Source organism: Nicotiana tabacum, chromosome 2 (genome assembly GCF_000715075.1).
Source record: "Nicotiana tabacum cultivar K326 chromosome 2, ASM71507v2, whole genome shotgun sequence".
In the NCBI taxonomy this organism is placed as follows: Eukaryota; Viridiplantae; Streptophyta; class Magnoliopsida; order Solanales; family Solanaceae; genus Nicotiana; species Nicotiana tabacum.
The window spans coordinates 75,584,077-75,599,511 of NC_134081.1; the positions used below are offsets into that span (position 1 = coordinate 75,584,077).

The following is a 15,435-nucleotide window of genomic DNA, read 5'->3' on the forward strand; positions in this document are numbered from 1 at the left end:
CGGGATCATCGTACTCCATCTCCATTCATCTGGCATCCTCTTCGTCCTGAAAATAATATTAAACAGCTCAGTCAGCCACTCCAAACCTGCTCTACCCACATACCTCCAAAATTCTACTGGAATCTCGTCTGGTCCAATCGCTTTGCCCTGGCTCATCTTACGCATTGCTCCCATGACCTCCTCTACCTCAATACGCCCACAGTACCTAAAGTCTTGTTGACTCTCAAAGTGCCCCAATTTCCCTAACTCGATGTTTCTGTCTCCCTCTTCATTCAGAAGTCTGTGAAAATATGACTGCCATCTCTGCTTAATTTGGGCTTCTTCCATCAATACACGACCTTCCTCATCGTTGATGTTGCCTGCGAGGAAGAAGAAAATAAACATGTGGGTTGTGGGTAAATACATTGGCACCCACAATTGTGAAATGGACACATTCAGCGGGAATCACTTTAACTTGGATATTGACTTGATTTCTCTTGTCGTGGTTCCACACATTGAAGCTTCCATAAGGTACAAGATCAAAGAGTGTATTATATCAGTCCACTAGGAATATGGCCATACCATTACCAAAAGAAAGGCATTTCTCGGGCGCAAACATGCGTTTGAAATTGTTTATGGTAATTGGGATAAGTCATTTGCAGCTCTACCTAGGTACATGGCCGCACTGCAATACTTTAACCCCGGGACTGTTGTTGAATGGAAGCTTGAGCAGAGTCCGGGAATACCAGAATATATATTCAGATACATGTTCTGGGCCTTCAAACCAGCAATTGATGGTTTTGTGCATTGCCAGCCGGTAATATCCATAGACGGCACTCATGTCTATGGAAAGTATGATATTAAGTTGTTGATCGTCGTTGCAGTAGATGTTAATGGACAAATATTTCCCCTGAATTTTGCTATTTGTGCCAATGAAAGCCAAGAGACGTGGACGCTATTTTTGAACCACTTGAAGGAGCATGTTGTCAAATAACGTTCAGGTATTTGTTTAATATCTTATCGGCATGGCGGTATTTTAAGTTTTGTACACATTTGCCTGAATGGCAAGAACCGTATACATACCACCGTTACTGTGTGTGAGGCACCTGAAGGCCAATTTCCAGAAGGCACATCCCAATAAGGACTTGCATGATTTAATGTGGATGGCTGCAACTGATAACCAAGAGTGCAAATTCAGGAGGCGCATGGAATCTATCAGGCAGGAAGACGAAAGAGCCTATCATTGATTGATGCGACATGAGCTTGACAAGTGGACATTACATGCGGATGGTGGCATACAATGGGGAACTGTGACTACAAATGTGTCAGAGTCTTTCAACGGGTTATTGAAGTCTGCACGTGGATTGCCTGTCACTGCCATGGTGCGGATGTCATTCAAACAGATGACGGAGAGGTTTGTTGAAAGGCATAGAGGTGCATCAGAATTGATGGAGAGGGGTGTTGAATTTATGCCAATACCAATGAAAAGATTTGAGAAATACAGGAGGCGAGCACATTGGCATTCATTTTTACAGTATTGCAACGAGCGAAATATTTTTGAAGTTCGCACCGCTATCCATCAAAATCGGGGGAATAATACACACACCATAAATGAAGCCAGCAGGTTGTGTTCTTGTATGAAATAGTCCATCTACCACATGCCGTGCTCACATGCCATGAAGTGCTTTCAACATACAGGTTTCGCGGCAACGCGGTATGCTGATAAGCAATATAGTGTTGCCGCATACCTAAACACCTATAGTGGGCAGTTGCAGCCAGTGGGTGCTGAGCATTATTGGCTGTCGGAACCATTTAAAATGGTGTGTAACAAGAAGTATTTGCGTAAGCTACAAGTGCAAAAAAGAACGCGTATACGAAACCAAATGGATGTTGGTGATACCGTTTATGCGCGTAAATGTGGCATATGCTCGCAAACAGGACACACAATCGTAAATGTCCTTCAGCTGGTTTAGGTGTCGGTGGTAATCCTGCTCCTAGTAAAAGTTCATCTAATTTGCCCAACAATCAAGGATACACGTAGTATTTTTTTCCCGTTATGTGGTTGTAATAAGTGTATGTACTTGTTTAGCATGCAGAATGTATGAAATAAAATTATGTTTCCATTGCTGTTAAATCTTTTTGATATTTAACATTAATACTTCAGTACAACAATCTAACATAAACCCATTTTTTTTAAAAAACAACTTTCAAAATAATTTTTTTGATATTTAATATTAATACACGTAGTGGCATTTTTTTAATGGAGGTTGTACTGTTTATTCAAAAGGTCTTTGAAATACATATGACTTAGTTCATTTTAAGAAGCTTTCTTATTGTACTGTAAAGAATCATTAGCATGCGAAGCATAGCGCGGTTACATACCACGCTATGTGTATTGTCTTGTCAACCTGATAAAGTTGTTGTTCTGGAAAAGCTGTCTTCTGGAAAAGCATTATTGTACCGTAAAGAATTATTAGCATGTGAAGCATAGTGCGGTTACATACCACGTTATGTGTATTGTCTTGTCAACCTGATAAAGCTGTCGTTCTGGAAAAGCTGTCTTCTGAAAAAACATTATTGTACCGTAAAGAATCATTAGCACGTGAAGCATAGCGCGGTTACATACCACATTATGTGTTTTTTTCTTGCCTATAAATGACTAGCGCATTTTAGTTATTATCTGCGCTTAACCAAAACAAATAGCAAAAATTTTCATAATTTTTTTATTTTTCTTGCATTAATAAATGTCTGGACGCAATAACCAACCAAGGTGCTATTGTGGCAAACGTGCGATTATGAAGGCATATTGGTATGATGGTAATGTTGGGCGCAAATATTGGACGTGTGTATATAGGTTTGGAGGCAATGACAGAAATCATTGTATGTTTGAGGAATAGTATAATGAACCAATTAACCAGGAATACTACAAATCAATTTTGCAGTATGTTTAGAATATGAACGTTGAATACCAACGCAAGATCTATGAAATGCAACAAGAAATTGCGGCACTGCAGGAGAAAGTAAAAGAGGTAGAAGAAGAAAAAAATAAAATGGAAGAGAAATTTAAGTGGTTGGAGCAGAGGGTAATGGGCGGTAGTAACTAAACAAACACATGTATGTGTCGAATGTGGTATTTTATCTTTATGTTTTTCGTGTCATGTATTTTTATTAGTTGTATCGAATTTAAATTATGTTTAAGTTGCTATGTTTGTTTTGCCCAATTTTAGTATTAAAATAACAAAGAAACAGAGAAATAATAACATAATGTGCATATAATGCTAAACTATAGATAAAGTTGCTATTATTTACTCATTGTCATATGTACATAAAATCAAAAAAAAATCAATGTGTCCCACAGCTTTTATGCTTTAAAGCAGCCGCTGGCCTGAGGCGCATCCCATCCCGCCCGGCTACACTATGAGGATTATCCTCATCACGTCGCCTCTTTATCGGAGGATGCGTTGCATCATGATCGTCAGTAAGGCTGGCAGGCTCAGTAGAAGGGGCCGTCGATCCAGCAGTAACCTACAGAATAATGAGATATTTTAGTATATGAAATATATATTAGTAATGTACGTGTTAGCTAAAAAAAATTAAAATATCTTATCATGGTCTCAGCGGCTCCTCAATATAATCATCTGTCTCAGGTCTGTCCGTGACGGGCGAGGAAGATGATTTCAAAAAAAAACAGGCTTTACATTTTTATGACTAATCAATGATATAAACACAAATATAAGTAATAGTAATACAAACTAACCAAATCCTGTGAAAGATCCTCAGCATCCCTCGATGATGAGCCATAACTCAGTCGGCGCCCACTATCCACATCTCGTAGCGGACGAACAACATCAATAGTCGATGCCTCTGGAGGGTCAGGAAAATACGCATCCCAGTCATGTGAGGTAAAGGCCGTGCCCGCGATCAACAATGGAGCTGGCGGGGTCACCTGCGAAGTCCCTGGAGTAAGCCCCAGGCTAAATGACGGGATATCACTAGGAGTTGACTGTGGCTCAGGGCGGCCACCCAGCTGATCAACTCCAACATCCTCAACAGGTGTCTCAACGCCCCCTTGCTGGGGACCACCTCCTCACCGACCCCCACAACCTCATGGGACACCCCTGCCACGTCGACCACGTGCAGGCCGAACTGCTGGCCTACGATGGTACTGCTCTGGCTCTATATAATCAACCTCGTGTCCTAAGCGCTCATCATCCCGGGCTCCCTGCAATGTCCGGGCAGCCAAATCTGTAACCTGCAGGAAATAGTCATGCAAAGCGACTGCTCCCTCGCCGGTATGCTATTGCATCTGCAGTCCCAACTTGTGGAACAAATGTAGGCCAATAACCTGTACAACATGTAAAATATTAATTGCGAAACGGTAATGTTAACATTATAACTAAGTATACCAAATAACATACCGGCGTCTCATGCCTCCCGGCGTATGGAACGAACCGACCGCCAGCTCGATGAACGGGATTCCCGACGAAAAGTCGGGTAATGCTGCGGTAACAGCCCATATACGCATGCTCACCATCCATAAGATCGGGTGGAGGGGGTGGCGGAATCAAGTCATGCCGCTGGTCCCAAGTCTCGATCTGCAACTCTAGCCATGCCTCATATGCCTGGTCAACCCTAGAACGATCATCCCGCTGGTAATGTGTCATAAGCCAAGCGGGCGGTGGAGGTACAAGCTGCGGTCGACCAAACTGGCGAAGGACTCACTCGGTGGCATGATGCTCGACAATATCGAGACACATCAACGGGATAGAAGAGCTCCAGATAAGTCGCCCGGTCGAGCAATAATCGGGCAAACTAGCTATTAGCTCGTCGTTGTATGGCCTCCAAATGAACTATTACATAAAAACAGGAACCGTGAGTATACGCAACACATATAAATCCAGGCCAAGTAAACTTAAGTATAGAATTATCTGCGCGTCCTCCAGCAAATCCAACAAATCCCTGCAATAGGGGAGATTATGTCGAGCCTCGTACTCGCGTCCATATCCTCACCTATCAACCCACATCCTAGCCAAAGGGAGAAACAGTGGAGGTGGTGCATCCTGAGCTATGGGTGGTAGAGGTGGCTGAAACTGCAGGAACCGCTCCCAGGCCCAAACCTAATATACAATTTGGACGTAAAATTTAAGGTATATTTTTATGATGTATGTTATAATGAAGAGAGTATTTAACTATGTTTTCACCTGCAGCAGCGGCATAAATCCTGCAACGTCTCGTTGGGTGCTCATGCATGCCCGGCACATCTGCCTGTACAAGTAATCAAGAACAACAGCACCCTAGCTGTACTGATGTAAATCATCTAACCGCTCAAGATGATGAAGAAATCTCAAGCTGACTAGGTTTCCCAAAGTGTTCGGGAACAATACGCCTCCAAATATAAGCAGCAGCAACAGCTTCGTGTACCGGTTAATATGATGATCCGGTGTATCATGAGTAATGTCATCATGCATGGCCTCCAAATGCAGCCGGACGGGCGTCAACTCAAGACGACTAGTCCCAACCAATACACCCTCATCCTCTGGCCGGAAACCGGTGAGCCGCTGCAACATCTCTAGGTACTGATCTCCCGTATAATCTCTCATGGCATGCGGCAAAGTAACAGGAAGTCCATCAACCGGCAGCCCATACAGAACCTCCACGTCTTGCAGCATGATAATGGCCTCGCCAATGGGCAAATGGAATGTGTGTGTCTCTGGTCGCCACCGCTCTATCAAAGCCGTGATCAACGACCAATCCAGTTGCAGCCGGCCGATCTCAACGATCCTATAGAAACCCATATCATGCAGGCATCTGAGTATACGGGGATGGAGCTGGCGGGTCTTAAGAAAGTCCCACATATCGTCTACTCTCCTAAAACATAAAGTCTGGGCCAATAACTGCCCTTCCCGTATGTAGGAAGACCTATGCTCGGCCTGTAGTAATAGTAGCTCTAGGGAGGCAGGTCCGGGATGCAAAGGCGGAACCTCCATGACGACTACTGTAAATTGAATAAAATTAATTACATTATTTTTCTTTTCCATTGCTTAAATATATTGCAGTACCTTGAATATTAAATTTTATTCGATATTTTTACTATATTGTTAATTAGGTTGATACATTTTCAATATTATAATTTTATATTTTATATGTTACTTTAATATGTTAGTTTTATTATTTTATATGTTTGTTAGTTATTCACCTATTTTTTACTATACATGATTTAATTATTAAATATTCACATTTTGGTTCCGGACACAATATTTGAGGCCCAATAGCACCAATGTATCCTAAATTCTTATGTTCATGATGAGAAATTTTTTTTAATTTTTTACTCAACAGGTCTGTTATTTTATATGTTAGTTTATTATTGTATATGTTAGTTTTATTATTCAATATGTTAGTTTTATTATTTAATATGTTAGTTTTATTATTTTATATAAAATATGTTTGTTTGTTTGTTACTAACTTATTTTTTACTATACTAAAATTAAATAATTAATTTTCATAACTATACAAGATTTAATTATTAAATATTCACATTTTAGTCCCAGACACAATATTTGAGGCCCAGTAGCACCAATGTATCCTGAATTCTTATGTTCTTACGTTTGTTGACTATAATTGGAGATAGTTTGTGTTTGAACTATCAGCTTTTTGACGTATTTTTGGGAATAAGAGATACTTAAATTATTAATTTCTATAACTACAAGGATACTACGCTAAAGGTCACTGCGTTTTACTACGCTAAAAGGTCACTACCTTACAAATACGAGCACTACATTAGGCCACAAGATACCACTACAGGGAACTAAAGTAACAATTTATCTAGTTTACTAGTCTTTTAGCAAATAAATAACCTAAATCGGATAAAAATAACAAATCAATTTAATCACAAAACAACCATGAAAATACATATACCACAGTAAAAAGTAACTAATTAATATTTTTTTAACAACTAATAACAATTTCTCTATTTTACGAATTTTTTTAGCACACTAAAACTATAGTCCGGATAAAAAATAACAAATTAGTTAAATCGCAAAACAATCACAAAATAACATAAAGCACATAAAAAATAACTAATATGTATTTTTTATACAATTTTTAACAAAAACTAAGTCGGAATACCTCGATTTAAGGTTTTTAGAAAGTCGGAGATTTTATGATTTGGAGTCGAAACAAGCAACAATGTCCGAGATAACGCATTAGCTAGCACGTGGGACCGAGAATCTTTATTTTTTGTGGGACGGGTGGGCTCCACACAAGTTTCTTTTGATTAAAAATGGAGGGGGGGCCGCTGGATTAAAAAAAAAGGGGGTGGGGGGGGGTTACGATGATTCTGTTTTGGGGGAAGGAAGAAGACGATCTATATTATATATATAGCGTCTTTTGTTAAGACGTTATATATATAACGTCTTAACTAAAGACGCTATAGTTTTTCGCTTTTAAAAAGACGCTATATATATTTTGGTCACTATATATTTTTTCCACATATTTTTATTCTTTGAGTCCAAAAAATCACATTTTGGTTTTGGTCCCCTAGTGTGACGCACAGTGCATATCGTATGATGCAACGCAACAGTTTATTTTGACGGCAAGAATTTCAATTCGGGTCATTAAGGACAATTTCGTCCAAGAATATTTTATTTACAATACAAATACATCTAAAATATGTTCTTTGGGGGAATTTTTGACCTACGGAGGGTTGAGAGAGCACAGAGACTTTAAGACACAAGAATTCACCATCCTTCCACTAATTCAATACGCGAGTTTGAATGGTATATTACATTAATGTTTTCTTATTCTCTAACTTTATTTGTGGTGATTTCTCCCACTGTTATTGAGTAGTTTTCCTTAAGGATTTTGACAGACATGGTAAATTAATTATCTATTTAGAGATTCGAATATTATTATTTGCTTGAATTAATTAATGGAGTTTTGATTACATTGTAGAATTACTCATTATCTTTCTTAATCGAAAGAGTGATTTATTAAATATATTTGCATCGTATGCTAGTTTCAATTCGTGATTCTTCTAAGTAATCGCAAGAGAGGAAAACATTCGTGAGAAATAACCTTAAGACTAAAACCATCAATAATTCATAGCAATTGTTCACAGAGCTTTCTATTAGTTTATCTCTTGGACTTGAAGTTTATTCGAAGGAAAAACCTTGACTATGAGAATAATCTAATCAACCAGTGAATTCGCAAGAATCAGTAATATTTTAGAAGTGAACTAAAACAAGCATTGAATCCCGAGATAGTAGTCTTGCACATGTCTCGTCAATTGATCTTATTTCTCCCATTGATAATTATTGTGTTGTTCAACTCGTCTTCCGGCGATCAATTTTTACTTACTTTTAATTTAGTTTGTTAATCGCAGCTATTAATCATCTCAAATTAAATGTTTGTTCATCCTAAATAGTGTATAGCCAAAAATTTCTAGAACATTATTTAAATTCAATCCATATGGATATGATACAAAAGTATATTTTATCTGGCTAGTGCGCTTTAGTTTTTACAGTCCGCCGACATGCTGATTACGGGTTCGGCCGAACCTAATAAATTTGGTCCAAACCTTATATTGTCTGAATAAATTTATTTAAAATGTACAAATTATTAATTAGAACCCAGTACTTAAAAAGACTACAATTCTGAACCCATAAACTTCAAATCTTGGCTTCGCCTCTGAATTTTTATACACTTGCTTTGCGCTCATCATTACCATAACATAGATACTGTGAAATTCCTCGTACGATAACTTTGTCATTAATCTAGGAGGTAAAGAGGATAATTCATTTTGGATCAATATAAGAGTCCAATCATATTCCCTCTTTCCTTCATGAGCCGAGGGTCTACCGGAAACAGTCTCTTTGCCTTTTTAAAGGCATGGGTAAAGTATGTGTACACTCTACTCTCCCCATACCCCACTTGTGAGACTAGACTGAATTTTTTTTTTATTGTTGTTGTTGTTGTTGTTATTGTTTATACCTTGACCTAAGTGCATGAACCGTCATATCTTAGGTTAGTGACAACCCCAAATGAGGGGCAAGTGCACAGATAGTCATTTTCAAGGACGCTATTTAGAGATTAGCCAGTACTAATTTTGTCCTGAAATTTTAAACTAAAAATCTCAACTTCCGAACAATTCAGGATATTTTTATCCGGAAAATTTGAATTGAAAAACTGAAATCGGGACGCACTAGCTAATTCCTAAATAGCAACCCTTTAAAGTGGCTACCTGGTGTCATTTCTACCATCCTGCTGTGTATTGAAACCCGTTTACTTACGACCTTAGCCGGACAAGTTGCCCCCTAAAGCCCAAGTTATCATACCACTTTTATAGCCTGTTTGGCCAAGCTTTTTTTTTTTGGTCAAAAGTGCTTTTTTGGCCAAAAATAGAGGTTTTTGGCCAAACTTTTAGAAGGAAAAAGTGTTTTTGAGGAGAAGCAGAAGCATTTTTTGAATAGCAGAAGAAAAAAGTAGCTTCTCTCTAAAAGCACTTTTGAGAAAAATACACTTAGAAGTAGTTTTCAAAAGCTTGGCCACACACTAATTATTGTTCAAAAGTGTTTTTCAAATTAATTAGCCAAACACAAATTGCTTCTCACCAAAAACACTTTTTTGAAAAGTACTTTTGAGAAAAGCATTCTCAAAATAAGCTGATTTTACAAACTTGGCCAAGCAGGCTATTAGTCTAGCCAAGAGATCATCACAAACTTTGATTGTGAAGCACCTAACAAGATCAGCTGTATCAAGCAACTTAACTCTATATTACTAAATTAAAAATTAACATGCTGGATGGCTTTCAACACAAAAGTAATAAATGATTATTTATTTGAATTAACCTTAGCTTTTAACTGCATTTCTGTCTTGCAAAATTACCGAACAAAATAATGAGCTAGAGGTGTCTTAATACCTAAACGGCTACCGATAGAAACCAGAAATTGAAATGAAGACGTTTTCCTAGAGAATCTCATTTTTCCTTTGCTTTCATATACAAATCTATCTCCATGAATTTTACAACTTATATTCTACTAAAAACCCGGAAACAACCTCTTTACCTTCTCAAGGTAGGGGTAAGATTTGCGTACACATTACCCCTCCCCCAAAACCCCACTAGTGGGATTACACAGGGTTTGTTGTTGTTGTTGTTGTTGTTATCTTCTACTAAAAACCTTGTGAAGTCTATTTATACTTCAGCTACTTTTTCCAATTTTCTTCACTTCGACAAACTTCAAGAACAATTCAGGATATATACATTGTTGTCATAGAATACAATTGAGTAGTAAACACACGGCACAAATCCGATGAGGCTTCAAAGGAGAAACTGAACTTATTTTGTCAAAATTGTCTGCCATCGCTTCACAATATAGGTCTACAACTATAGAATGTATACTATTGAACAGTCGTATAGAAAGATATAAAGCGTAAAATCTGCAGAAATTTTACACATGCTAAAGCATTTCACCTGCCAAAGCATTTCATTACTGAAGAAATCATAGAAGATGAGAGAAATTTCAAGCCAGCAGAGCCACCGGGAAAGTAAGAAATTGCATAATATGCTAATGCCAGAACCTAAAATGACAGGAAACTGTCAACGCCAAGATTCAATTAATGATAATTGCTTCTATGTTAGTTGAAAACTGGAAGAGAGAGAGAGAGGGGGGGAGGGAGGGATAAATTATCATGACAACAAATAACTGCAAAAGGTGAAAAAAGAAAAAGAACTGACGAAACGAAAATAAGAACACTGAAAGTGTAAATACCTGAAGCACAGAAAAGAGCACTGAAAGGATATAGCTATGGAGTGCCATGGAAACATAGAGTGTGCCCATCATGCTGCCTATGAATCCTAGTGTAAAAGGAAGCCTCTGGTACAGATGACGGGGAAGAGAAAAGATCAGAGGACAATAACCCATAGACAGAGAGCAACACGGACCAGCAGTAAGGGGAAAAAGAAAATACCTCCATTGAGAACATATGAGCAAACTGATTCTTTGGACCCCTAAGTGCAAAGAATGACCCAATAATAAAGGAACATCCAAGAGCAAAGCAAATGGCAAATTTCTGGGGCACCAATACTATCACTGGGAGGAACAAAGTAAATGCCATGAAAATGAAGAAGACTCCGGTCGCCATGAATAGGCCAAAATACATGAGGGCTTTTCCAGAAGGTATGTTGCTAGTGGCAGACTGAAAGTTCCCTGGAATGTCTCTCACTCCTTTGGAAACCCTGAATAAGGATCCACAAACCACTATTCTCAGCGAAACATTACTCAAATAACTCAAAATATCAGCGCATTCAAAAAAGCAGGGAAGAAATACAACAGTCATATGGCATTTCACTGTAAAGCTTCTCTCCGGTCCATGATTTCGTTTGTCTGAAATAAGTAAAACTATAACACATGCTAAATATGGTATCACAATACACAATTAATGAAGAAACAAGATTGGAAGTATACCAAGCAACCATAACACACTCGTTCAAAATAAAGACATATCATTGGCACAAAGTATGAATTATAGAAGAAATGGCTTTCACAGAAATCAGTCCATGACAAGAAGACTCCAAGCTTTAATGGAAGAGGATCCTTTCTTCTGTGATAAGTTCCAACCAGCTAACTACAATTTTATGCGATTCCAATACCTCATGTGTCATTGTACTTACTTACAGAAGAATTAAGTTTCACAACATTGATAACAGATATGATAAATAGACATGACCAAGACTCCAAGCTGCACTGAAAGAGGATTCTTTCTCCGGCGATAAGTTCTAGCCAGCTAACTACAGATCTTTGTTGTTTCGAGGACCCTTATTGTTATCTCACTCGTGCCTTTCATTACTCTGCTATCAAGCCCTTATTGTTATCTCACTCGTGCCTTTCATTACTCTGCTATCAAGCCCTCAAGCCCTCTGTTTCATAAAGTTCTTTTGTTTTTAGAAAATCAGATTGTCTCATAAAGTTCATAACATGCACAGATTTACGATCTCCCAGAATAATGGCTCAGACAACACGAAATATCAATCACATTAAAGTTCTTTTCTCTTTTTCTTTTGGGGGGGGGGGGGGAGGGGGGGGATTAAAGATTCTTTCTCTTCCTGAATATGATTGGCTCCCACTTTCTCTACTTATCCCTCGGCAGCAAAGTAGGGAAGCACTATCCTGGATGAAGGATCCCACCTATTTTAATCTGAATCAACACCTTTGACATATAATTTGTAGGTAAGGAGAATTTTCTAGAGGAAGGAACTACCCACACAATTATAATTTAGACATTTAAATTTGGTCACAGCGCTCCCCTCTATTTTTAGACAACTGTTTAGGTAAAGCTTTCTCAGAAAAAGCATATGACAATGCAGCTGGACTCTTAGATGCGCCCTCGAGAATGTTTATCGCCAAGTTAAAGGATTTCTTGTTAATCCATGTCCTCCGGCAACTTTAGTCCTATACATTTGATCCACTGACATGGCAAGCATTATGTTTTATCGTTACTAGCATATGTCATATGATATCAGATCTGAAGGCAGATATGTCTCCTGTTATTTCAAGAATGTTTAGCTAAGTAGGAGGAATTTCTTGTTAGACTGTTAATCTATGCTCTATTGTAACTTTAATCAGATAACTGCAATGCCATTGATGTGGCAAGAATTAGTATCTTGTGAAAAGGCAGTAGCATTTCAGCTAGGCCTTTAACGGTGATGTTTATGGGATGCACTGTTAAGTTTTCCAACTGGTTGCTTGAAGCAAGGTTCTTTGAGAGCCCAGAATTTCCAACAGTACATCAAAATAAAATAAAGTCTTAGCTTGCACAGCTTAATGCTTCTCTCATAGCTCTGTATCAGACTTTCACTCAACAGTGGAATCAGTGTCCGCACATAAGTTATAACATTGCAATACTTGTTAGTTAAGTTAGTTATATATATATATATATATATATATATATATATATATATATATATATATATATATATATAACTGTGCAGGCTGCAACTCACTATGTAGCAATGTTGGCAACACAAAACCTTGTTACACTGCTACTTTTGCCTTTCCTATAAGTTAGATCTTAAGTAATAGATATTATGTTAAGAATGACTCTTCTAGATCCTTTTCGGGGAAGCGAGCATCAAATATATTTCTGTAGCTACACACGCAGAGTCTTCTAATTTGTCCCGTCACACCAGTTGATATAATGGACTTGCTCCTCTCCGCCCGCGGACTAAGTCACATTGACTAAACCGCATAAAGTATCTCCTTGTTGTCTTTGTTATTCGTCATTATAAGGCTCATTTGTTAAATTCAGTACTATCTAGGACTCCCTATCCTGGTTTGACTAGGTGGATATGCATATTTAGCAAAATAAAGCTCATGAGAGCAAAGAAGAGTTAGATAATGTTAAGAGTGGCCCACGTTAATTGAGGGAATGGGTATATGGTCTTGGATAATCCTCAACTAATAAACTAACTTTTAGAGTTGACTAGATCCAAGGTACATTTCTTAATCAATAAAGCATCTCAATAAGTTTGTCGCATCAACTACCAAATCCAAATCATTTCAGAAAATTCTCAACGTTTGATCAGCGAGAATTAAGGAAATACAAAACGTTTCAAGAGCCCTAATTGGATTAGTATAACTTACCAATTCCTTCAATGGACAAATTACAGAAGAAAAGGAAATTGCAGTGTGAGGAATGATTAATGACAGAGGAGCTTACACGTTAAAAGTGCCAGAAACGGTATCGTTAGCAGAACGAACGGCGGATTCGAGATCGAAGCTGCCGATGAACGCAGTGCTGGCGCTCTCTTCCGATGATTTAGCGGATGCGTACGAATTCCAATCAGCCAGCAAAGAAGGAGTTGAAGAAGAAGTTTGTTGTTGCTCAACATATGGATCTTCCCCACCGCCGCCGCCCGCTGAAAACCACTTCTGCATTATGAATCTCTTTCCGACGGGTCCACTACTGCCTTAGGCTCACTTATCGCATTACTAGTTGTAAGGAAATTTTGAACCGGATCTGCCCCGCCGGAGACACAATTGCTTGCTACTTTCCCACCTACCGCCAACTCATATTCCGGGTACTACAATGATCTATCGTTTTCACTTTCCACTTTCTCTTCTTCTTTTTTTCCCAACTTTCAACCTTGGTCCTTAAGCAACAGATCAGTGTCTTGTTATCATCATATGGAAACTGTTCCCCTTTTTCTACCTTTTAAGGGGCGGTTTGGTAAGTTGCAAGAATAGTAGTGAATAGTATGTATTAATAATGTTGTGATTAATTATATTGAAATTATTTTTTGTTGATCATTTGGTTTGATGTAGTGAACATTCTGAATCGAGCAGGATTTTGGGAAGAAGGTGATTAGGATCTCTGTGGAATGTTCGAGAAGAGAGGAAATAAGAGAAAGTGATTTGTGGCTCAAATGTATTGCTTTTACAAATAAGTAATCATTACAAAAGAAGCCTAACTAAACAACTAATAGCTATGTACAAATAAAATAGTAGCTGGCTAAGTCATTAAGGTTGCCTTATTTGGCCTACGGCCAAGTAATCGAATAGCCCAACACCCCCTTCAAGTTGGAGGGGGAGAACACCTTCAACTTGGACAAGAAGGACTGATGAAGTACACTAGTAAGAGGCTTAGTGAAGATGTCGGCAAGTTGATTAGATGTGGAAATATGAAACAATTGGATCAAGCCATCTGCTAACTTCTTCCTCACAAAATGACAATCCACCTCGATATACTTGGTTCTCTTGTGAAACACCGGGTTCTTAGCAATGTGAATGGCAGCCTGATTATCACAAAAAACAGAAACAGGATAAAAAATAGGAACAGAAAGGTCAGGAAGCAACCTAGAGAGCCAAGTTAGTTCAGCCACCACTTTACTCAGTGCCCTATATTCTGCCTCAACTGAGGAGAGGGAAACAACATGTTGTTTCTTAGATTTCCAGGCCACCAAACAATCACCCAAAAAGACACAAAAATCAGAGACAAACTTGCGAGTATCAGGGCAAGCTGCCCCAATCACTATCAAAATATGCTGTGAGAGTACAATAAGGAAAGTTAGAGTAGAATAGCCCAACATCAATGGTGCCCTTCAAATATCTCAACATATAGAAGGTAGCAGTCATATGAGGAAACCTGGGGGCTTGTAGAAACTGACTTAAATGTTGCACACCAAAGCAGAGATCAGGTCGAGTATAAGTCAAGAATATAAGCTTGCCAATTAAACTCACGTACCTTTCAGGATGAGCAAACAATTCCCAGAATCAGCCTTCAACTTGGAATTCAAATCCAAAGGAGAAACAACAGGGGTCACCTCCAAACAGTTATATTCTTTAAGTAAATCCAAGACAAACTTTCTTTGATTTAGGAAGACACCATCAAGAGAAGTACTGATCTTAATGCCCAAGAAATAGTGTAACAGACCCAAATCTTTTATTTTAAATTCATTATCCA

The 15,435-nt window shown here is 38.4% G+C and overlaps 1 protein-coding gene and 1 long non-coding RNA gene across 2 annotated transcripts; both read right to left on the reverse strand.

Annotated features, from left to right (window-relative positions):
- Window positions 1-3,306: 3,306 nt before the first annotated feature.
- On the reverse strand, window positions 3,307-6,273 carry LOC142168429 (uncharacterized). The gene is made up of 4 exons (XR_012698303.1): window positions 5,181-6,273; window positions 4,398-5,096; window positions 3,737-4,324; window positions 3,307-3,504 (listed from the first exon to the last, which is right to left on the reverse strand). It is a non-coding gene; the product is annotated as an uncharacterized LOC142168429 (long non-coding RNA).
- A 3,910-nt stretch (window positions 6,274-10,183) lies between these two features.
- Window positions 10,184-14,441, reverse strand: LOC107804118 (protein transport protein sft2-like). The gene is made up of 4 exons (XM_016627947.2): window positions 13,693-14,441; window positions 10,945-11,212; window positions 10,746-10,850; window positions 10,184-10,554 (listed from the first exon to the last, which is right to left on the reverse strand). Exons 1-4 carry the CDS (start codon window positions 13,908-13,910, stop codon window positions 10,444-10,446), a joined length of 702 nt encoding a protein of 233 aa, XP_016483433.1. The 5' UTR covers window positions 13,911-14,441; the 3' UTR covers window positions 10,184-10,443.
- Window positions 14,442-15,435: the final 994 nt, after the last annotated feature.